Raw genomic sequence first — 25,745 nt, 5'->3', positions numbered from 1 at the left:
CCTTATGGGGCGCACTCCTTGCGCATGGGGCTCCCCTATGTGGGGACACCCCTGCATGGCAGGGCACTCCTTGTGTGCATCAGCTCTGCGCGTGGGCCAGCTCATCACAGGGGTCAGGAGGCCCTGGGTTTGAACCCCGGACCTCCCTGGGTTTGAACCCCAGATAGGCGGATGCTCTATCCGTTGAGCCAAATCTGCTTTCCTGATTTGCTCTTAAACTGGCTCTTCCACACTTCAAGGAATGCCCTTCAGTTACAATATTCAAAGGTTTAGCATACAGATCTATATTTTTCTTAATCTGTACCATACACTCCATTTTTGGAGAGAGAGAATGTGATAAACAAAGAACAAAGGCTTGAGAGACAAACCCAGACCCCAATTCTGGCTCTAACATTTCCTATCTTCAAGATGAAAAACAAGGCAGTTAACCTCTCTGAACCTATTTACTCGTAAGTAAAACAGGCATAATACTATCTACCCTTGAGACTTAAACAGACTAAAATATTTTAAATCAACTCTCATAGTTGACAGACAAATGTTCCTTTCTCCCTTTATCATGTTTTTCCCCCATCTCCTTTTATAGATAGAATCTTCATTTTTGTAGAATGGCGGAATCTAATTTTTTTTTTTTAACTCAACAGTGTTCTAAATAACCATTCATCTTTTTAAAATTTATTATTTATTTATTTATTTATTTTTCTCCCCTTCCCTCTCATCCCGGTTGTCTGTTCTCTGCTGCCTCTTCTTCTGTCCGCTTCTGCTGTCAGCAGCATGAGAATCTGTGTTTCTTTTGTTGTTGTTGTTGCATCATCTTGTTGTGTCAGCTCTCCATATGTGCAGTGCCATTCCTGGGCAGGCTGCACTTTCTTTCACGCTGGGCGGCTCTCCTTATGGGGCACACTCCTTGTGCGTGGGGCTCCCCTACGTGGGACACCCCTGCGTGGCACGGCACTCCTTGCGCACATCAGCACTGTGCATGGGCCAGCTCCACACGGGTCAAGGAGGCCCGAGGTTTGAACTGCGGACCTCCCATAAGGTAGACGGACGTCCTAACCACTGGCCAAGTCCGCCGCCCCATTCATCTAATGATACAATCCCTTGACTTTTTCTATACCAGATAAGCTGAGTCAATGAATTAGGTGTCTATTTAAGAGCAGAATGAAAATTTTAATTCAGTAATTTTCTGCTTGCCTGAAAAACCAGTGATTTAGAGATATGACCTCATCCCACCTCCTAAGAAACCATGCATACGCATACATATTCCTGGCTCCTAGGTTGAGACACAGAATCCTCAGGTAAAGTCACAATCCTGCTTGACTTAAATGTTATCTAAACATTAGTGTCCTAATCAGTAAAAATGGCTGAACACCTTTAGCTCAATCCTTCCCTCTGAGTAGCCACAAGTACAAGGTACTTCCTGGAAAAAAGCATGCAATATATGGTTAAAATGAGCAAACTCAAGAGGAGTTCCCTTGGGTTAGTGGACTGCCATGGCATTTTGCCTTTGAAGACTGTTTTAAGGGAGAATGCCTACATTCAATCTTTTTGGATTTACTAACAAAGAAACCCTACAGACATCATATATATATATATATAAAGTCATAAGCAAGGGTATACAAATGTCAAAACACCTTTCAGGAAATCTGAAGCTGTCTACTCTGAGAAAAACAGAGCTTGCTTAGACATAAAAACTGCTGCACCAGAGTTCAATGTTCTAAGGATTACCATATTAATTTTCCAAAGTTCTTGAAACTACATAGCTATTTATACTTAAGAACAAAAGTTATCTAAAGAGGAAAGCGGACTTGGCCCAATGAATAGGGCGTCCGCCTACCATATGGAAGGTCTATGGTTCAAACCCTGGGCCTCCGTGACCCGTGTGGAGCTGGCCCACGCGCACTGCTGATGCACGCAAGGAGTGCCCTGTCATGCAGACGTGTCCCCTGCATAGGGGAGCCCCACGTGCAAGGATTGCACCCCATAAGGAGAGCCACCCAGCATCAAAGAAAGTGCAGCCTGCCCAAGAATGGTACCGCACACACGGAGAGCTGACACAAAAAAAATAAACACAGATTCCCGGTGCCGCTGATAAGGATAGAAGCGGTCACAGGAGAATACACGGCGAATGGACACAGAGCAGACAACTGGGGGGGAGAGGGAAAGGGAGAGAAATAAAGAAAAAATAAATCTTAAAAAAAAAGTTATCTAAAGAAAAATCTACCAATGGTACTTTTTAGGTTTATTTGAGGGGGTGGCGGGGTAAGTCAGATTGATATTTATTAATTCCAAATAGATACAGATTTATAGATTATGTTTGCAAACGGGTTTGTTACTCTGGGTGTGATAACCCTTTGATTGTATTAGATTTAGCTGAGATGTTAAGATTAGGGTTTTAATTCCCAGCCCTTGTGGTGGGCGGACAAAACAGACTCTCAGGTGAAAGTAGATACATAGAAAAGATACACAGAAGATCCTGTGGTCCCGGGAAGAGAGATGAGCCTGACAGTTTACACTGACCTTGTGAAGAAAACAGAGCAGCTAAACCCAGAAAGAAATGAGCCCCTGAGGAAGAAAGACAAGCCCTATGCCAGCCTACAGCTAAGAGAGAAGAAGCTGGGACCACGGAGCCTTAAGAGGAAAGAAGGCTGAACCCTCGCAGACACTGCCCACCTTCTTGCTTCAACACATGGCAACAGACTTTGGGTGAGAAAGTACCTCTTACAGTACCTCAAGTTGGACTCTTTAGGGCTTTGTAACTTTAAACTTCTACCCCAAATAAATACCCTTTATAAAGTCAACAGATTTCTGGGACTTTGCATCAGCATGCCTTTGGTTGACTAATACAGGGTACAAAGTCCATTTTATGTCACTAAACTGTAACTCTCTTAGAAGTTAAAAGAATAATATCCTATCAACTTTTATATCCCCTAGCACATATGACATTGCTTTCATAAAGCTGGTCCTTAAATATCTGTGTTGCATCAATTTTAGAAAGTGTCATCCTCATCACCCACGGAAAGAGTATTTTTCTAATTTTACGGAAGTATTGATAACCTGATAAATCCATTTAACTCAAATCTAAATAACCCTATTTAAAAAGCCTTTGCCTACAAAAGAAAACAAGACAATCAGTCCAGAGCACCTTCAACAGTAAAACTGTTTTCCACAATCTACCCACACTATAAATAACTATTTGGAGAGGAAGTAAAAGACAAATGCACATACTTTCAGACATTAACAACAAAAATTTATCAGTTACCTAATCTATCACCTGCATATTTCTGATTATATTTTTAAAAGATCCCTAGGATTTCATAAATCCTGTTTATTGGGAACTGTGAAGATTTGTGGACTAGCTAGGGAAGAGCTGACATTTATAGAATAAACAATATAGGCGGTCTCACTGTGACTCATGTGACTAAGAATCAGAAGGTTCACAAGAAATTGCTTTTAAAAGAGATTCTATAATCCCTTACACACCAGAATAAATACCTGGACTAGCATTACAAGACTGTAAAGTTTATTTTACTCCCTCTGATAATCCACAATTTTTATTCAGGTCAAATTATCCAATTACATTAATGCTGTCCATTTCAATATAAACAAAATCTTAGGAAGAAATTTTTATTGCCTTGCCATTAACTGTTCAGGACTTATTTAAGTTTAAAAATAGTGTACCAAAACCACTTTCTCAGTACTATGAAATATGCTATTTTTTTTCTTTTTTTTAGGAGGTGACAGGGATTAAACGCAGGACATTATACAAGGGAAACAGGTGCTCAACCACTGAGCTATATCCATTCCCCAATGAGAGCTGGGTTTTTTTGTTTGTTTATTTGTGTGTGTTTTTAGGATATACTAGGGATCAAAGCTGGGGCCTCATACATGAGAAGCAGGCACTCAACCGGTTGAGCTACATCCACTCCCCAGCTACTTTTTTAAAAACAGGTTCAAAAATACTTTGTAAAGGAAAAATCACTAATCTAGCCAAAACAAAACAAAACAAAAAACATTACAAATCTGATATGATTTTCCTATTAGAAGGTAAATCTGTTTAGGGAATAAAAATCACTCTGGAGGGAAGCGGATTTGGCTCAATGGATAGAGCGTCCGCCTACCATTTTGGGAGGTCCAGGGTTCAAACCCAGTGCCTCCTGACCCATGTGATGAGCTGGCCCACACGCAGTGCTGATGTGTGCAAGGAGTGCCCTGCCACGCAGGAGTGTCCCCCATGTAGAGGAGATCCACGTGCAAGGAGTGCGTCCTGTAAGGAGTGCTACCCAGTGCGAAAAAAATGCAGCCTACCCAGGAGTGGTGTTCCACACACGGAGAGCTGATGCAACGAAAAGAGAGAGAGATTACTGGTGCTGCTGACAAGAATATAAGCGGACAAAGAACACACAGTGAATGGACACAGAGAGCAGACAACGGGGGGGGGGGGGAAGGGGAGAAGAATAAATAAAACATAAATATTAAAAGAAAAAAAAAACTCTCTGTAAATAAAGAGCCAGGGAGCAAAGTGAGAACAAAAGAGTGGCTCCTGATTATATTTGACTATCTGACTAAATTTCTAAATGTCTTCAGATTTTGTCTCTTCCCATAAAACCCAGTATTGCTGTCAGTGTCCAGCTACCTTGTCCAATAAATTACTATTTGTCATGATTTTTAATACACAAGAACTGTCATTTCTGAGAATTATATAGAACCTTTAACTAAAGAATTTTGATTTTTGCATTTAAAATTAAGAGAAAGAATACATTAAAACAAAATTTTAAGTAAAATATCTTTAATTAATAGGTATCTGCCAGAAACAGCTTCTCAAGAGAAGAAATGGATATCCTACCATCTATGTGACTTAAAACCATGAAAAAATGCTATCCAGCTAGAGGGAACAGTCCTGATTAGTCAGCTCATTCAGAGAGTCTTGATGGTTCTAGAGCAAAGTGATCATTTTGTACTGTGCAACTGTGTAAGATTTCCAGAACCTTCTGGACATCAAGCAGCTTACAGTTTAAAAAGACAAAATACTGTTAACTATTAGCAAAATCTTTAGTCACTTCTTAGATTACATCCATACTCAAATCCACCAGTTTTAAAGGATAAACTGTAAAAGGACTGCCATCGAAGAAGGAATTACCATCGGCAAAGGCTGGTAGTAGTCACTATCACATCTGGGGCTCAGTCTGAGCATTATGTGTCTTTGGCCAATAATGGGGGTGTTAATTTATCTTCTTCTAAGCCCATTCTAACGAATCCGTAAAACAGATGGTGTCATCTTCAAGGCAATTTGCATGTCTTGGTCAGAGTGTTATGGAAATAGATATCATGCCTCCCTATAGCTGTTTATATCACCTTGGTACACTGCTGCTAGGACCAACCAGCTACGTATGCTTAGAATTCAACGTGGACGATTCTCTGAACCTCTGGCACCTGGCCTAAGTCAAAAGTTTTTCTTCTAAGGTATTCTACATTTGGCTTGATAGCCTCTTCACACACCAAAATACACATATATGAAGTACATTTATGAGGCAAAAACACACCTAGACCAAGTTGGAGGGAGATGTTTTATATATGTAACTGTTAAGAGAAAAACAGCACTCACTGGGACATGGAGACTGAGGACTGCAGGCAGGAAATTTATTGAAGCTCTCCCAACAGACGGGATCTGAGGATTACACTTTCAGTTTCCATGTCCCAGTAAGTGCTGTTTTTTCTCTAACAGTAACAATAACCAGTAAAGCATAATTCAGAGGTTAGTTTTGACAAAATATTATTAATAACATCAATATCTGTGCTTTTCTTTTAGGCAGAGATTTATTATTTATTTATATGTTTCATTAACACTGAAAAGTAGCCCCACACTCTCCCATTAATATTCAATAAGCTATTTCAGCCAGGAAAAACAGGTAGGAAAGACAGTCTATGGAACTCTCTAACTCCAAAGTGATCTGCAGAGGTAAGTTTAAGAATTCATGATAAAAAGATAATAGCCTACCTTCCACCCCAAGTGTCAGATAGAAATGATCTAATTAACAAATCAAAATATCAAAATAATTAAGATATACCAAAATTACAATTTGAAGATTTTTAAGTCCTGGAGCCAAGACCAGCTATTTAAAGAGTCAGAATTCTAGGATTTTAAATGTTAATTCCCTCTTTGGAGTATTACCTAAATGTTTCAACTCAGACGTTAGGAAAAAGAGAAGATTTCAAGTTGTGGGAAGGCACAGATGGCAGGATTCATCACCAGCCTGGTCATGGATTGGGCTCTGTTTTCAAGGAAGTAACTATTTTGAACAACTACACACACTACCTCTTTAGGTTCTCCTAAAGTTCTATGTTTTTTTTTGTTTATAACTAACTCAATAAATTCTTCCTTAGGTCCTTGCCCATTGCATTTTTCTGTGGATCCAAAATAAATGATAAACAGACTCCTCATAAAAACCTACTACCATAATTAAAAAGATATCAAGTCAAGCCCTAGATTTTTTTCCTGAGTTTCAACAGTTTTATTCTTTATAGCTTTTCTATAAATCTCAATCCCTTTATTCCTTTGATTACATGGTCATTTCTGCCACAACTTCACCTCATTACCCACATTTCTTTAAACAGGTGCTAACAAAACTGAATAGAAAGATAACTACCACTACTAGGATTATTAGTGATTACAATCACAGAAAACCTAAAAAATCGAAACCATCAACTTTTCAATTCTCCACTTAATCATGAAAATTCACTTACTTGATAAGGTTCTGGAAAGCATAACCATCTGTCCATTGTTCAGTAAATGAGGCTCCATGTCTGACAGTGGTAAAGTGGCCCAATCTCAAGCGGTCTTGCATGCTCTTATCTCTACATGCCATCTTCTCTTGTTTTGACTTAGGAGAAAAGGACAAAAAAGGAAATTCAACATAATTAGTATGGAGAAAGATATTCCTTAGAAGCTCAGAAGCTCAAATTTTAAAGATTATTAAGGAAAATACTGTTGAAAAAATCATACATATCTCAGAGCAGTCAGTAATGACTCCTAAATGACCCACCATTCTGATTCAAACAGCATAATGTGACAGGTAGGATAACTGAAGAACAGAAGGATCTTCCTTGATAAAGTTTCTTCCACCTGTCTGAACCTTCCTATCTTAGACTTTGACTTCTTATATTTGGATCTCATCAATGCCTATCTCCTAAGATGGTTCCCTCCCTATTTTCTTTTCTTTTCCATTTCAGCAGTTCTAGAGAACTCCTGCCAATTTATCTTCTCACAGCATCACTTTTCATGATTCCACTTGAACACTCCAAACCTTCCAAGGCTCTTTGCTGTCAAATTTGGGTCCTGACATGAAAAAGTCCTCCATGAGCTGGAAGATTAAGTTCACTTTTCCACAAAATCATTACTCCCAGACACCTTATGTAGTCCTGATTCTTGAGCACATCATCATTCATTCAACATATACTAAACATGTTCAACATACACTAAAAACCAGTTTAGTGCCAGACATTTACAAAGTGCTAAGTACAAAATACAAAAGGTCAGGCATTTACAGTCTAGACAGAGTTATAATCATTCACTATGCTAATTCAAAAACATTAAGTACAAATTGTGATAAGGAACTTGAAGGAAAAGAACAAAGTGTTGTGAGAGATAACATAGGACATACTTTTGATGTTCTGTGTATTTTAACTGACAAGCAATTTAGACATGTAAGTCTCCTTGTCTAAGAACACATATTTCCTCTTCCTTGCAGCATTCCCCAAATGCCTACCCTCGATTTCCTTTCATGAATTTCTTAATGTTTCTTACTCACCTGAAGAGGTTTCCTTATATTTGTGAATGTAGCTTATTCCCCCATCTAGACTATTAGCACTTTGAAGGCAGGAGTGGGGTCTTATGTTTCTTATGCTCAAAGTAATAATTTTGTTGCTGGGTTTTTAAAAAAATTACTTTAATTGTGATAAAATATGCATAAAAAAATCATCTTAACCATTTTAAGTAGGCAATTCTTTGACATCAAGCACACTGATTGTCAATACTGTATATATAACTTTCACCACTATCCATTTTCACACTATTTTCATCATCCCAAACCAAACTTCATACTCACTTAACAATAGCATCCCATTCCCCTCTCCCATTGCCTCTGGTAACGACTATTCTGCTTTCTTTCTCCATGAATTTGCTTATTCAAAGTATTTCATATAAGAAAAATCCATACAATATCTGACCTTTTCATGTTTGGCTTATTTCACTCAACATGATGTCTTCAGGGTTCATCTTGTTGTATCATGTACCAGCACTTCACTTTCTTTCACAGCTGAAGCATATTCCATTGCATGGATGGACCACATTTTATCCACTTACCTGTTCATGGACACTTGGATTGCTTGTACCTTTTAACTATCATGAATAATGCTGTGATGAACACTGGTGGTACAGATACTTATCTGAATTCCTGTTATCAATTCTTGAGAGTGGAACTGCCAGAATATATGGTAATATTAAGTTTAACTTTCTTAGGAACAGCCCGTTTTGGCTACACCAATTTACATTCTCACCAAAATGTATAAAGGTTCTTTCCTGCAAACATTTACTTTCAGTTTTTATTAATAACTGCCATCCTAATGGGTATAAAGTATCTCACTGTAGTTTTATTTGCATTTCTCTAATAACCAATGATGTTGAGCATCTAATCATATACTTATTGGCTATCTGAAGATTATCTCTGGAGAAATGTCTAATCAAATCCTTGACATTTTAAAAATTGGGTTGTCTTTTTTGCTTTTGAGCTGTAGGAGTTCTTCATATATGCTGGTTTTTAAATGCTTATTAGATATATAATTGCCAAATATTTTCTCTCATTCTGTAGGTTGTCTTTTCACCACCCCTTGGTGGATGGGGACTCACAGATAAAAGGCATGGCAAAGGACAGAGTTAAGGGTTTTTGATGTTAGAGTTTGATGCTGAAGCCTTAAGCTGGAGCCCAGGAAGAGAGGAACCCTAAGCCTGGAAAGAAGCAAGCCCTGGGAAGAGAAGAACCTAGGAAGCCTGAACACTCGCAGATGTCGGTAGCCATCTTGCTCCAACACATGAAAACAGACTTTGGTGAGGGACTGGTATCTGTAAGCTCCTACCCCAAATAAATACCCTTTATAAAAACCAACCAATTTCTGATCTTTTGCATCAGCACCCCTTTGGTTGACTAATATAGTTTCAAGGTTTTAGAATTTACTAAGGTTTGATTTGCAGCATAACATATGATCTATTCTGTAAAATGTTCTATGGGCACTTCAGAAGAATACGGTTTCTGTTGTTGTTGGGTGGTGGTCAATATATATTTATTAAGTCTAGATTGTCAATAATATTATTCAAGTCTTCTATTTCCTTATTGATTTTCTGTTTGGATGTTCTTTCAATTTTTGAAAGTGGTGTACTGAAATCTCCAGCTATTATTGTAGAACTGTGTATTTCTCCTTTTAATTTGTCAATTTTCACTTCATAATATTGTGGGGCTCTGTTCTGAGAAGGATGTTTGTAACTGGTGGACTTCCTGGCTGAACTGAACCTTTTGTCAATATATAATATCCTTTTCTGTCTTTTGAAATCTTTTTTCGGCTTAAAGTCTATTTTGTTTGACAATAATATAACCACTCTGGCTCTCTTTGGTTACAGTTTGCATGGAATATCTTTTTCCATCCTTTACTTTCTTTTTTTTTATTTCTCCCCCCCGCACCCCCGGTTGTCTGGTCTTTGTGTCCATTCGCCGTGTGTTCTTCTGTGACCGCTTCTATCCTTATCAGTGGCACCGGGAATCTGTGTTTCTTTTTGTTGCATCATCTTGTTGTGTCAGCTCTCCGTGTGTGCAGCGCCACTCTTGAGCAGGCTGTAGTTTCTTTCGCACTGGGTGGCTCTCCTTGCCAGGCGCACTCCTTGCGTGTGGGGCTCCCCTATGTGGGGGATACCCCTGCGTGGCAGGGCACTCCTTGCACACATCAGCGCTGTGCATGGGCCAGCTCCACACAGGTCAAGGAGGCCTGGGGTTTGAACCGCAGACCTCCCATGTGGTAGGCGGATGCCCTATCCATTGGGCCAAGTCCGCTTCCCTCCACCCTTTACTTTCAAGTTCTTTGTGTCTTTGTACATAAAGTGAGTCTCTTGCAGACAGCATGCAGAAGGATCATGCTTTTCATACAATCTGCCAATCTCTGGTTTTCATAGAGAAGTTTAATCCACTGACATTTAAGGTATTAACTGAGGATTCATTTCACTCCCATTTAGCCATTTGTTTTCATTATGTTTTGTATGTTATCTGTTCCTTAATTACTCCATTACTATCTTTTTTAAAATTTAAGATTTTTTGTAGCATCTATTTTGAGTCCTTCACTTTTCTCATTTTTACTTTAATAGTTACCTTTATAATTACAATTAACCTCTTAAATTAATAACAACTTAGCTTGACTAGTATCAACCTAGTTTCAATAGATTATAAACTCTCTACTCCTATATATCTGTTCTCCACCCTTTATATTGTTGTCTCAGATTATACCTTTACCCACTATAAGCCCACTAACATATATTTTAAATATTTGCTTGGAAAGTCATATTGGGAGAAAAAAAAGCAGTTACAAACCAAAAGTACAATAATAAAGACTTTGTATTTACTCATGTAGTTACCTATAAGACTGTTCTTTATTTCTTTTTCTCTAGTGTCCTTTTATTTCAGCCTGAAGGATTCCCTTTAGTATTTCTTATAGGGCAGGTCTCTGCTAATGAACTCTTTCAACTTTTGTTACCTGTAAATTCCTTAATATTTCCTTCACTTTTGAAAAACAATTTTGCCAGACAGAGAATTCTTGGTTAACAGTTTTTTCCCTTTAAGGACTTTACAATGCCATTCTACTGTCTTTTGGCCTCCATGGATTCTGAAGTCTACTGTTAATCTTATCAGGGATCTCATATGTGAAAAGTTGCTTCTCACCACTTCCAAAATCTTCTATTTGCCTTTGGACTTTGACAATTTCACTATAATCTGTCTTGCTGTAGATTACCTAGAGTTTATCCTGCTTGGAGTTCACCAAACATCCTGGATGTATATATTCATGTCTTTCATCATATTTGGGAAGTTTTCAGCCATTATTTCTTCAAATACTTTCTCTGCCCATTTTTCTCTCCTGTACTCTGGACTCCAGTCATGTGTATATTGGTACACTTTATGGTGTGCCACAGGTCACTCAGGCTCTGTTCATTTTTCTTCATTATATTTTCTTTCTGCTCCTCACATTGGATAATTTCACTTGTCTTTGGCTTCAAATTCACCAATCCTTTCCTTTCTTCTGCCCATTCAAATCTGCTGTTGAAGCCACCTAGTGAGTTTTTCATTTGCAGCTCCAAAATTCATTTGATTTCTTTTCATAATTTCTCTCTCTTCATTTTGTTCAAACAATCTTTTCTTAATTACTTTAATTCTTTGTATATGGATTCCTTTAGATGACTGTAATTGATCTGAAGTCTTTGACTAATAGTTTCAATGTATGAGCTTCCTCAGGGATGTTTTAGGCAAATACTTTCTTCTGTTGTGAATGGGTCAACGTTTCTGTTTTTCTGTGTGTTTGTAACTTTCTGTTGAGAACTGGACATTCTGAGTGTTATGTTTTATTAATTCTGGAAATCTAGTTCTTCTTGCTAAGTGTTTTGTTGTTGTTGAGAGCTAGAGCTGTCAATTTGTGATTTTTCCAAACTATTTTTGTTCCCAAACAGGGAATGGAGAGGTAAAAAAAAAAAAAAAAAAAAAAAAAAAAAGGCACTGCCTCTTTCAGATTCCAACTACTGCTTTTGCCAGAGGGGGTTTCGAACAATAGCCATCCTCAGAGCTGGTCTCCCCAAAATGTGAAGTAACTGATCAAAAGCTCTGATCACAGACCAGCTGTGGCTCAAGCGGCTGAGCATCTGCTTCCCACATGGGAGGTCCCAGGTTCGATTCCTGGTGCCTCCCAAGGAAAACGGTAACAAAAAACAAGCAAAAACAATTGTAAAAACCAACTCAGGGCAAATGATGTGGCTCTGTGGTTGAACACAAGCTTCCCACAAACAAGGTCCCAGGTTCATTCCCCAGGCCCAGTACTTAAAAAAAAAAAAAAAAAGCTGTGATCAGCAATCAGACCAAACACACCTAGGTTTTGGAGGACTAGGTCCTCATAACCCACCCTGACACTAGCAAGATGCACCCGACTGCAGCCTACCATGCAGCTGGGTGACAGGAAATGGTAACCACTGCAAGGACAGTGAAATTTACCAATATTTAAGACAATTTATCAGCCTTTTCCTCCAGAACTTCCCTAGATGCTATACAGTGTTCCATTAGATTTCAGAGTTTCAAAATAGTTGATTCAGAGAATTTCTGTCAGTGCAATAGTTGTTTAGGTAGAGGGACCAGTTCCCGGGGCTTTCTACTTTGCCATCTTCTCACAATCCTCCACAATTATGTGTTTTTTTTTTAGATTCATCCATGTTGCTGCATGTATGAGTCCATTCCTTTCTGTTACTAAACAGTATTCCATTTTATGAACGTAGTACAGTTTGTTTATACATTCACCTCTTACAGACACCTGAGTTGTTTCTGGTTTTTGGCTACTGTGAATAAAACTGAATATTTCTGTATAAGTCCTTTAGTGCAGATATGATTTCATTTCCCTTGGGTAAATACCACGAGGACTGGAACTGCTGGGTGGGGGTTAGTGTATATTTACCTAAATAATAAAATGCCCAATTATTTTCCAGTCTAAGAAATCTGGCTATCGTTCACATCTGGCTGAATCTATATAGACTTCAGGAAGTCTCCTAAACCTTTAAAATAAGTTCTCAATCAATATATGTTTCACTGTTTCCCACTGTTATATAACAGAAAAAAGTAGTTTCCCATCTCTAACATTAATTAACGAGTCAAAGGATAAAGTAAAGTTATCCTTGGTTAAATAATCTGCTTCACATTTATTAGCATTCCTTGTCTAAAAATACACTTTGAGGTGTTAAAAAGAGATTTTGTGGGTGCTGGTTTAGCTCAGTGGTTGAGCGCTGGCTTTCCACATACATGGAATGGTCCCAGTACCTCAAAAAAAAAAAGAAAGAAAAAAGACATCTGGAGTAATAAAAAACAACACTCCCAAGATTCCAGCAAAAGTCTGCCTTAAACCTCATTAGGAAATACTGTCATCTTAAAACACTGGGAAAAAAAAGAAAAAAGAAAAGAGAAAAAAAACGTTTTTTAATTAAAAAAAAAAAGCTACTATTAAACTGACTTGCAATTACCCATTTATTATAAGGGACACTGGACATTTAAAGTAATCACGATCATGGAATGGACAATTTTTAAAAACACAAAACACTTATATACATAAATTACACCTAATACTATCTCTAAACAGAAACATAACTATTGCTGTTTGTAATATTAAAGAATACTCACTTCAATAGATAGGATGAAAATAAAAATTTAAGAAAGCAATATTCCAAGTAAGACAGGCAACAACAAGTTGTCCATGTTTAATCAATATCACACTAAAAGCAATGCACAACCAGAAAACATGCCATCCTCAGGTATCACTCTGGCCATTTGGTCTAGTATACTTGCAAAGAAAGATTCCTAATTGTCAGATCATAAGGAGTCTTTTCATAAGAAGACCCAAAACGACAAGCATTAAGCATCTTGGTATTCAGTTTAGATCACCATTAATCACTAACCTTTTCTATAAGGAGTTTCTTGCTCATTGTCACACATCTATTTAATCGTTCCTTGTATTTCTCTAGCATCTTTTGCTGTTCATCAATCTGCCGTCTCAAATCACAGTTGGCCTTCAACGGGAAAAAAATTAATTTAGCTCCAAGGAAGAAATGTAAACATATTCCTTTATTTCTCTTAGTAAGTTAGTATGTACTTATTGATTAAAGAGGAATTTTTTTACTACATGTAGGCATGTTTTTCTACTGATCCTATTTTGCTCCTGCCAACAGGCAGTTACTGCTAAACCTAGTATGCCACATAGACCTAAGCTGTTACAAAATAAAAGAAAAATAACCTTCAATAATGAGATGTTTAAAATGGATACAAAGGATGATAAAGCATTTGCAAAATTTAAAAAATACATAATGGGGGGGTGGGGGGTATATGGGAACCTCATATTTTTTTAACGTAATATTTTTAAAAAATAGATCATAGAACCAAAAAAACAAAACAATATAAGACTTATAAAAAACAATTAGCAAAATGAAAGAAGTAAAAAAAAAAAAACACATAATGTTCCTCATGTCCAACTGGTCTTTATTCGTCTATTTCTATAGCCAAAGAAAAAGAAACTTGACCTTACATAAATATTTCTTAACAGAAAAACCAGGCACACCCATGCCTACACAAGACAGGGCTAACAAACAAGTTGAAGAGAAGATCTCTGGCCCCTGGCTCAATATGAAATAATGTAAATACATGGTTAATTTAGCTCTGGTCAGAAGCCTGTGGGTGGAAAGGATGGAAAGAAACACCAACCCAAGGACTTGCAATTCCTGAATTTATTCCTCTTGTGTTAAAACAAAAGATTTCTACTCTTTCAGCAAATAAATGCTACTTGCTTGAAATATGAAAATAATCTGATATTTCCTAATCAAATGATAGAAGCATTTCTGAAATAATAAAAAGCAAAAATGAAAGATATTACATGAATCTCAATTTTTAAAGACTTTCTTGCTTCATTTTAAAAGTTACCCATGTGAAAGAGCTACCATCCCCAGTTTTTACTCTCCCTGTAAGCATAATTTCTTCCTATTAGTTTTCCTTCCGTGTCCTATGGATCACATTATCCGAAGCAAATTGTAACTATATTCAGGTAAATGTGCCTATCTAATTCATACTCATGAAACTCCAAAACGAAGATTAGATAATGCTGATGTGAAATCTAACCTACTTTTGGATGGTGAGCATTCCCTTGGTATCTATAATCAAATACATAAATTGAATCAACCTCTGGCAGTTTATTTAAAACTTTAAGAACTCTAAATTTTTGTGATTTCTAACACTACTGCCTTCCAGGAGTTCATGTTTAAAACAGCATGTCAGGGGAGCAGATGTAGCTCAAGTGGCTGAGTATCTGCTTCCCATACGGGTGGTTCCAGGTTCCGTTCCCAGTGCCTCGTAAAAATAAAAAAAACAGGAAAGCGGATGTGGCCCAAGCAATTGGGCTCCTGTCTACCATACAGGAGGTCCAGGGTTCGATACACAGGGCCCTACTGGTGAAGGCAAGCTGGCCCATGTGGTGAGCTGGCCCATGTGAAGTGTTGGCCCACAAGGAGTGCTGCCCTGCACAGGAGTGCTGTCTCACACAGAAGTGCTGGTCCATGCAGAGAGCTGGCACAACAAGATGACACAACAAAAAGAGACACAGAGAAGAGATAAGAGATGCAGGAGACCAGGAAGCTGAGGTGGTGCAAGAGAATTATCACCTCTCTCCCATTCCAGAAGGTCCCAAGATCAGTTCCCGGAGTTGTCTAATAAGAATACCAGCAGACACAGAAAATACAAAGTGAATGGACACAGAGAGCAGACAATGGAGGGAGGGGGCAGAAATAAATAAATCTTTAAAAAATATAAATAAATAAAAAACAAACAAGAAGCAAAACAAAAGAAAAAAACCAACTCAGGGGAACTGATGTGGCTCAGTGGTTGAGTGTTGGCTTCCCATTTACAAAGTCTGGGGTTCAATCCCCAGACCCAGTACCTAAAAATCAAAGAAACAAAAGAAACAGCACCTCAGTAGCAATTTCAAATGCAGCTTTTCCCAACATTTCACAAAAATGGAACAAGACTGAAAAACATAATGAATGAGCTAACTGCTATGCCTGCCTGGGATAGGAGTTTTTATACACACAAGTAATCCAGTTAGTTAAAATCTTAGATGGCAATCAACCAGGATCCAAGTGAATGAAAACAGAAGCAACCTCAATTACCATCTCTCTTGCAAGATAGGAACTGAGCCTTAAGTATAGTTCTTTCCTCATTCAAAGACAGAAAACAGAAACAAACAACAAATAGGACTAAGGAAAAATATTTCTGAATAAGGAAAGGGTACATCAGCTTGAAAATGATCTCCTACTGATATCAAAAGAACATTTTTGTTTAACTACTTTAATTCTCCATAAATGCAAAAGAATAAAAAATATGGTGTCTGAAATAATATTCAAAACCCATAAAGAATGTACAGAATGGGATGAAACAGGTGAATTAGATAAGGAATGGGAACAAGTAAATTAAAAATGTGAACAAAAGAATTCAAATTCACATCTAACTGCACTGCAATAAATTGAAGTGACACAGCAGAAAATATACGGGAGAAAAACTTAATCATTAATGACATTCAGAAGGAAAGGGCAACCATATTAAAATGAGATATAAAATTATAGACAGGACAGAGATAAGAGATCCAAGCTGGGAACCATGGAAGCAATCTGCATAAGAGGGGGAAAAAGCAGTAATTAGACGTAACCATATTTTTCAGAATTAAAATATACCAACTCACATAAAGCTATATCCTGTATTTTTTGGAGGAGAGATAATCACTAATACAGTAACTCATTATCATTAATATTTTATAGAACCCTATTGTATTCTAACAAAATCTTACCCAGAAGCCCAATCAGAGAAACTGATAAAAGCCCAAGCAGCTGAATCTCAAGGGCTTCATAGAGCCAGTTTTTAAAAACTACCACATTAGTACTAATAAAGATAAAAATTATACTAAATCACTAGAGAAGATAAAATGTTACCACCAATTTTATTTATAAACCAGTAATCTTTATATATATATGCATATATATGTCCTACAAAAGGTTCAAAGTAATTACTGAAGAAAAATTTACCAAATGCTTTCATATGAGTGCATTTTATTTTTCTTATTCTCTAAATTTATTATAAAGAACACGTCTTACTTTTAAAATAGGAAAACAATGAACAATTTTTAAGTATTTTAAGAACAGATCAATCATCTCAAACTGCATATTCAAAACCTATTTTTTAAATCTTTGTTTTTTTTTCAAAGATTTATTTTTTATTTATTTCTCTCTCCTTCCCCTCACCCCAATTGTCTGCTCTCTGTGTCCATTTGCTGCATGTTCTTGTTTTTGTCCGCTTCTGTTGTTGTCAACAGCACAGGAATCTGTGTCTCTCTTTGTTGCGTCATCTTGCTGCGTCAACTCTCTGTGTGTGTGGCGCCATTCCTGGGCAGGCTGAACTTTCTTTCACGCTGGGCGGCTCTCCTTACAGGGCACACTCCTTGTGTGTGCCCTACGTGGGGGGCATCCCTGTGTGGCACGGCACTCCTTGCATGCATCAGCACTGCGCATGGGCCAGCTGCACACGGGTCAAGGAGGCCCAGGGTTTGAACCGCAGACCTCCCATGTGGTAGACGGATACCCTATCCACTGGGCCTAGTCCACTTCCCTATTTTTTAAGTCTTATGGTATATTTTCTACAGGTATCTTTTTAAATTTCAGACTATTTTAAAAGTTTCTTTTGTAAGCACTAAACACTTCAGATGAATAGGTTATAAAGATGCAAAACATAAAATCAGGGATGAAAAGTCTTTGTGAAATAGTTTTTAAAAATCAGGAACCTTAAAATAACTTTTCTAGGCCCCACCTAGATCAAGAAGCCAGTGAGAAGCTTCAGGGCTCTTCTACAAAACAATGGAGGTGAACAGTCAAGTCACGCTGCCTGGGCAAAGGGACTGCTGGCTGTAGGACACAGAATGCAATGCCTAAGACCATAAGGAAACTATTTCTTGGGAAGAAGGGACTCTTGTATCCGTGTAAATGGGGGAATTCCTAGGGCCACAAGCACATGCCAAGGACAAGATGTATATGCAGAAAGGATCAGGGGCGTCTCTATACTTTGGCCTGGAGCTATTCTCTCAACTCACTGTTCCGAAAAGCTTTAAAGGAGAGTAGCTGCACAGGTAAATCTGCAAAGTCTGGACAAAGTGTTCTCTTTTTTTCTCCTTCCTTTCTTTAAGTTAGCACTGGGCATTCAAGGAAAGCTCTGTGATAACACTAGGTGGATACAAGCTTAAGGAAAAGACGCCTCAGAGTCTAAATTCTGGTAATAACATATTATAATATAAAAATGTTCAGGTACAAAAGATTATAAAACATATGAAGAAACAGGAAGCAATGGCCTAGACAAAGAGGATTAAAGAATTAAAAACTATTAATGATGGGAAGTGGATTTGGCTCACCTGATGGGAGTGTCCACCTACCATATGGGAGGTCCAGGGCTCAAACCCAGGGGCTCCTGACACGTGTGATGAGTTGGCCCATGAACAATGTTGATGCATGCAAGGAGTGCCGTGCCACGCAGGGGTGCCCCCCGCATAGGGGAGTCCCACATGCAAGGAGTGCACCCCATAAGGAGAGCCGTCCCGCGGGGAAAAAATGTGCAGCCTGCCCAGGAGTGGCACCGCACACACATGGAGAGGTGAGCAGCAAGATGACACAACAAAAAGAGATGCAGTTTCCCAGTGCCACTGGATAATGCAAGCGGACGCAGAAGAACACACAGCAAATAGACACAGAAAGCAGACAACTGGTGGGGGTGGGAGGAAGGGAGAGAAATAAATAAGTCTTTAAAAAACAAGCAAACAAACAAAAAACTATTAATGAGGAGGACCAGGCCTGGGCTATACCAAAGACTTTTAATTTATTTATTTATTTATTTTTATTTTTATTTTTTTATTTCTCCCCCCTCCCCCCACCCCACCCCGGTTGTCTGTTCTCTGTGTCTATTTGCTGCATCATCTTCTTTGTCAGCTTCTGCTGTCAGTGGCACGGGAATCTGTGTTTCTTTTTGTTGCATCATCTTGTTTTGTCAGCTCTCTGTGTGGACAGCACCATTCTTAGGCAGGCTGCACTTTCTATCGCGCTGAGCGGCTCTCCTTATGGGGCGCACTCCTTGCACTTGGGGTTCCCCTATGCAGGGGACACTCCTACATGGCACAGCACTCCTTGCGCGCATCAGCACTGCGCATGGGCCAGCTCCATACAGGTCAAGGAGGCCCGGGGTTTGAACCACGGACCTCCCATGTGGTAGACAGACGCCCTAACCACTGGGCCAAGTCCACTTCCCCCAAAGACACTTAAAAATGGTCCTAAACATGCTCAAAGAGCTAAAGGAAAACATGGACAAAGGACTAAAGGAAATTAGGAAAATAACAGAGGAACACAAAGAGAATATTAAAAAAATAGAAACTATAAAAGGGATCAAATTGAGCTAAAGAACACAGTAACAAAAATTTAAAATTCCCTAGAGGGGTTTAACAGCATATTGGAGCTGGCAAAAGAAAGAACCAGGGAAACGGACATGGCTCAACTGACAGAATATCCATCTACCATATAGAGGGTCCAGGGTTCAATACCCAGGGCCTCTTGACCTGTGTGGTAAGGTGGCCCGTGTGCAGTGCTGCCGCATGCAAGGAGTGCCGTGCAATGCAGGGGCACCCTTGCATAGGGGAGCCCCATGCACAAGGACTGTGCCCCAAAAGGAGAGCCACCCTGCATGGAAAAAAAAACCGCAGCCCGCCAGGGAGTGGTGCCGTACTCATAGAGAGCTACGCAGCAAGATGACATAACAAAAAAGAGATGCAGTTTCCTGGTGCTGCCGAGAATGCAAGTGGACGCAGAAGAACACACAGTGAATGGACACAGCAGACAACAGGGGAAGAAAGGGAGAAAAATAAATAAATCTTTAAAAAAAAAAAGAGAGAGAGAAAATCAGTGACCATGAAGATACAATATTGAAATTATTCAGTCAGAGAAGTAGAAAGAAGAAAGAAAGAAGAAAAGTGACCAGCCTGAGGAACTTGTGGTTCACTAGCAAGTGTGCCAATATAAACACGGTGGGAGTCCCAGAAGAAGAAAGAAAGGAGCAGAGAAAACATTCAAAGAAATAATAGCTGAAAACTTTTCAAATTTAAAGGAAGACATGAACGTACACATCCAAGACACTGAGCAAATGACAAACAGAAAAAACCCAAAGAGATCCACACCGCAGCATATTATTAACAAACAGCTGAATGCCAAAGATAAAGAGAGAATTCTGAAAGTCCAAAGACACAAGCAACATTTCATGCACAAAGGAGTCACAAGAGGATTAAGTGCCCATTTCTCATTGGAAATCATATAGGTAAGAGGACAATGGGATGACGTATTAAAGTGCTGAAAGCAAAATTCTGCCAACCAAGAATTCTCTATGTGCCAAAACTGTTTTTCAAAAACGAGGGAAAGATTAAGACATTCTCAGATAAACAAAAGCTGAGGGAATTAGTCACCACTAGGTGGGCCCTACAAGAGATGCTAAAGAGAGTTGTACAGGTTGAAAGGAAAGACAAAGATTCTGGTGAGGATAACAACATGCGTTAATATAAATGCCAGCACTATTTTATTTTTGGCTTATAATTCTATTTTCTTCTTACAAGATCCAAAAGGAAAATATATAATGTAATGCAAAATAAGTGGTTTTGGACTTTAAAGTATAAACATGTAATATGTGACAAGAACCACATAAGGGTGGGGAGGGGCAGAGGGGTATAGGAACATAATTTTTATATGTTACTGAAGTTAAGTTGGTTTCAAACCAAATGAGATTGTTATCAATTTTGTGTGTTACATTTAAGCCCATGGTAACTATAAAGAAAATATTGGAAAATACGCAAATTCACAGAAACAGAAATTAGAGAAAGGGTTGATAGGGGCGTGGGACAGGGGAATGTGAGTTAATGCATAATGGATGCAGGGTTTCTGTTTGGGGAGATGGGAAAGTTTTACTAATGGAAGGTGATGAAGGTACTTCAATATTGTGAATGTGATTAATTCCATTGAATTGTATGCTTAAAAGTGGTTGAGAGGGAAACGGACTTGGTACAGTGGTTAGGGTGTCCGTCTACCACATGGGAGGTCTGCGGTTCAAACCCTGGGCCTCCTTCACCCGTGTGGAGTTGGCCCATGCGCAATGCTGAAGCGCACAAGGAGTGCCCTGCCACGCAGGGGTGTCCCCCGCGTAAGGGAGCCCCACGTGCAAGGAGTGCGCCCCGTAAGGAGAGCCGCCCAGCACGAAAGAAGTGCAGCCTGCCCAGGAATGGCGCCGCCCACACTTCCCGTGCCACTGACAACAGAAGCAGACAAAGAAACAAGATGCAGCAAATAGACACAGAGAACAGACAACCAGGGGAGGGGGGGAATTAAATAAATAAATAAATCTTTAAAAAATAAAAATAAAAAATAAAATAAAATTGGTTGAGATGGGAAAGTTAATGTTGTATATATTATCCCACAAATTTAAAAAAAGAAAGCACAACTAAGAGACAATGACAAATTATACATGATCCTGGATGGGAATCTAGCAAGGGAGGAAAAAAGGCTCAAAGGTATAATATTGGGATGCATGAAAACATTGGAATATAGACTGTAAGCTTCATATCTATGTTAAATTTCTTGAATTTGATAACTGTATTTAAGGTGATTACAAAAACGAATATCCTTGTTCTAAGAAAATATACATGGCACTAGTAAATGTTCAAGGGGCATGATGTATACAACCTATACCCAAGTGTTCAGAAAATGGGTTTATAAATATTTATACAAATAGATGGATGGATGGATGGAAAGAATGATATGGCAAATGTGGCAAAATGTTAAAACAGCAGATCTGGGTATCCAGAGAAGTAGAGGTATGTTGAAGTGCTCTGTATGTAGTTTATATATTTTTTTTTAACTGTCCTTTAAGTTTGAAAGTAATTTTAGTAACTCTCTGGGATGGGTAAACATTTTATACTTATTTCCAGAGCCCATGGAAGTCCCAACACTCCATGTATCTATTCCTCTAATATTAATTTAAATAATAAAATTCTATAATATGAGATTTCCAAGTTAAAGACAGTACTTAGACTATAGATATGATCTTGGTTACTACTTACATTGTCTCAGATTAATGGAAAAATATCCAAACACAGATTATTTAATTTACTATTTGGCTTTAGTAATTATTTCTAAGTTACTGACATGATACAAATACACAAAACATCAATCAAGTTATTATAAAATGCTACCCCATTTTAATACTTACTCTTAATAAATCATCTATTCTTCCTTCCTTCTTCTCTAAATCAGAATTTTTACTGTTTTCTAGTGCAGATATTTTTTCTATTGTGAGGTCAGACTATATAGACAAAAGGCAAAACAAATTTAGGATTAGGCTCAAAAAATTACAATGTCATCACATTTTTCTCATTACCGTTCTGAAAAAAGCACTACCTTACAAAAATAGCCTGGAATCATATGACTCAAGAAATTAAATCTACTTTCCTCATATAAGGGTTAGCTGGATTCCTTATATCCTCTTCACCTGTACTTCAAAAACACGTTAACTCTGGAAATAAACACATGAATTCTCAAACTACTGTTGCAATGAACAATCCGGAAATATGCTGCGCTAGAAACTAAATTCACTTTGATTAGAAAAGGACTTTACAGGAAAAATGATATATCTTTATAGAATAAACCTGCCATCTAGTGGGAACAAAGAGCACTCAGAAGGGGAGAAACAAAGTTACCTGAATGCTCAACTATCTGAAACATTAAAATGTCCAAAGAGCTGGTGATTCAGAAAAATTAAAAGTAGCTTATCTGCTCGTGAGTCACAGAGCTTTTGAGCCTTAAGAAATATTCCTAGATTGCCAAGCATGCTATCTTGAGGTTAACATGCATAGGGCCAAAAGACATTGCAAGAAAACCCAGTGTTATGTTTGGCTCCCTCAACAGTACAAAATGAAGGTTATATTCACCATTCTTTTCAGATATAATTTTTTAATTCCACAACATTCCCTAAATTAAAGAGTCTCTGAAGACTGTTTAAGGAGAAAATTATTTGGTGTACCATATTGTAGAGAAGTTTAGCTAGTTTTGCCAAATAAGTAAGCATGTACAAGAATTAAATTAGCTACTTTCATAAAGTAGGGAGTTAACATTTTTTCAAAGTCTGCTGTAAGTATTGTCCCAATAAGCACTACATGAGATAATTAGAATCAAATTACATTTTACAGATGATCTGTACTCAGAAAAACTGAGATCCAGAAAGATAAAGTGTACACTGCAGAGCTAGAATTTGAATTCAGGTCTGCAGGCTTCCAAAGAGTGTGCTCTTTCCTTAGCACCATGCTGCAATATAAACATTTCTGCTACAGTACAACAGAAAGGTAAAGAAAAGCCTCAAAAAGTTAAAGTACTACCAAAGGACTTTAAATACTATAATGCAAGGTCTGAATATAATACACAATATGAAGTAAAGTCAGAGAAATAAAGGGAAGACAAAGAGAGGAATCACAGACTTTATATGCAGTTAATGTTTATTCCTAAGCAGATCTTCTCCACTGTCCATCATTTACTGACCTGAGTCTGTCTGTGCTGGATGGAGATCTGTTTTTGGGAGCTGCAGGAATGCTCTGTGTTGACAGATCCTGTAGAAGAGGGACTGTTTTGCTGAGCCTGTAATAAAGGTACATCACCAATCAAAACAGAAATCTGTATCTTTCTTCACAAACGTGTATGAATGCAAATGATTTACTCTACAGAATACAAACCCTTTTTGATGAAAATCACAAGTTAGGGTCATGTAACCAAGAAGAAAGTAAATCAAGTGAAACATGAGGCACAAGGGGTCAACACAGAAGAACACACAGCAAATGGACACAGAGAGCAGACAACTGGGGTGGGCGGGGGGGAGATATAAATTAAAAATAAATCTTAAAAAAAAAAAGGTACAATTGCATCTAACATGGCTTGACCCATCACAGATATAGCTAGAGAATATCAGATATTCTGAGGATTACAGGATAATAGAAATACAGTACTACTACCTCATCAGAGAATGCAGTGTTTCCAAATATGTGAATTTTTTCTGATACTTTCTACATATTCCTTTAACATCAATTTATCCTAATAATTGTTCATATCAGTTTATCCTATTAACAATGGTATAACCACTATATATTAAGCAATTACTGATTGCTAAATGCCTCACTGACACAATTACATGTAACCCTTACAACATCCTAAAAGTTGTTATTATTATTATTTCCATTTTACAGATACAATATGCAACTCAGAGACCACTCTCAATGATCATGGTAAACTGTCTCTTATTAACAGTTACAAGTACTGCTACAACCAGGCCTGAGCAAGCCAAGACCTTCATACACATGATGTCACTGAAGCCACACAACAGCCTTATAGGGTAGGCAATATTATCATCCCCATTTTATTTATTCATTCAACAACTACCTATTGAGTACTCATTATGTGGTAAGCACTGTGTTAGATGCTAGGCACAGAGTAACCAAGAAAAACAGAAAAAACCCCATAGACCCAGTCTTATTCTTACTTAATAAAGCTTACAATCCAAGGGAAGATTTGTTTTTATAAATACTTGTTTAAAAAAATTGTTGAATAAATGAACACATAATAACTGTAAAAATTATAATTAAGTGCTACATGAGCATACATAACCAAATCTGGAGAGGTAGGGGCAAATTCCTTGAGAAAGTACCAACAGAGTTAAAATTTGAAAGAAAAAAAAAAAAAGCAGATAAGGTAAAGAAGAGAAAATGAGGTTATTCCTGTTGGAAGATAGTAGTACAAGGGCTCTACCGGAGGAGAGAAGATCAGAGTGGGGGTTCAAAGATGAAGAACTAGTCTCAAAGAGGTCAGTTTGCAGAGCCCGTAAGTGGTAGAGCTGTGACTAGAAGTCAAGTCTATGATTCCAAATAAATGTTGCCTACTCTCTCCAAAATGCAGCAATTCTGCCCTTTTTTTTTTCAAAGAGACTTTTTTAAAAAGATTTATTTTATTATTTATTTATCCCCCCCACCCCCGGTTGTCTGTTCTCTGTGTCTACTTGCTGCATCTTCTTTGTCCGCTTCTGTTATCAGCGGCACGGGAATCTGTATTTCTTTCTGTTGCGTCATCTTGTTGTGTCAGCTCTCCGAGTGTGCGGCACCATTCCTGGGCAGGCTGCACTTTCTTTTGCGCTGGGCGGCTCTCCTTACAGGGTGCACTTCTTGCGCATGGGGCTCCCCTACGCGAGGGACACCCCTGCGTGGCAGGGCACTCCATGCACGCATCAGCACTGCACATGGGCCAGCTCCACACAGGTCAGGGAGGCTCGGGGTTTGAACCGCGGACCTTCCATGTGGAAGGCGGACGCCCTAACCACTGGGCCAAGTCTGCCGCCCTCTGTCCTTTTCTTAATGATTAAAGTCATCAACATGAATTTCAAGTATTATACTGCATTTTGATACAAGAGTTAGCTTCTTGTATGCTCTTACAATACTCTTTTTATTTTTGTTCCTAAACATTACTGGGAAGCAGATGTGATTCAAGTGACTGGGCTCCCACCTACCACATGGGAGGCTGCTTGTTTGGATCCTGGTGCCTCCTAAAGAAGACAGTGAGCTGGCATGACGGGCAGGTACAGCAAGCTAACTCAACAGACACAAAAAGAAAAGACCACAATGGGAGACTCAACAAAGCAGGGAACAGAGGTTCCTGGTGCCTTCTAAAGAAAACAGTGACCTGAAGTTACAGGCAAGCTGACACAGCAAGATGACACAATGAGAGACGTGGGGAGAAAAAACAGAATGAGAGACAAAGCAAGCGAGGACCAGAG

At 38.4% G+C, this 25,745-nt stretch overlaps 1 protein-coding gene across 13 annotated transcripts in view; it reads right to left on the bottom strand.

Moving 5' to 3' along the window:
- Positions 1–25,745, bottom strand: part of TLK2 (tousled like kinase 2) — a 140,532-nt gene that overhangs the window by 50,309 nt on the left and 64,478 nt on the right. For all 13 annotated transcript variants that reach the window (XM_071210725.1, XM_071210726.1, XM_023584672.3 and 10 more), the window contains 4 exons: positions 23,471–23,566; positions 22,149–22,241; positions 13,733–13,843; positions 6,742–6,878 (listed from right to left, as the gene is read on the bottom strand). In XM_071210725.1, the coding sequence (XP_071066826.1) occupies positions 6,742–6,878; positions 13,733–13,843; positions 22,149–22,241; positions 23,471–23,566 (437 nt within the window). The remainder of the gene's footprint in view (positions 1–6,741; positions 6,879–13,732; positions 13,844–22,148; positions 22,242–23,470; positions 23,567–25,745) is intronic.

The sequence above is a fragment of the Dasypus novemcinctus genome, chromosome 21 (genome assembly GCF_030445035.2).
Source record: "Dasypus novemcinctus isolate mDasNov1 chromosome 21, mDasNov1.1.hap2, whole genome shotgun sequence".
NCBI classification, from domain to species: domain Eukaryota; kingdom Metazoa; phylum Chordata; class Mammalia; order Cingulata; family Dasypodidae; genus Dasypus; species Dasypus novemcinctus.
The sequence above is the reverse complement of the archived record's forward strand: the minus strand, read 5'-3'. Positions and strand labels throughout refer to the sequence as shown.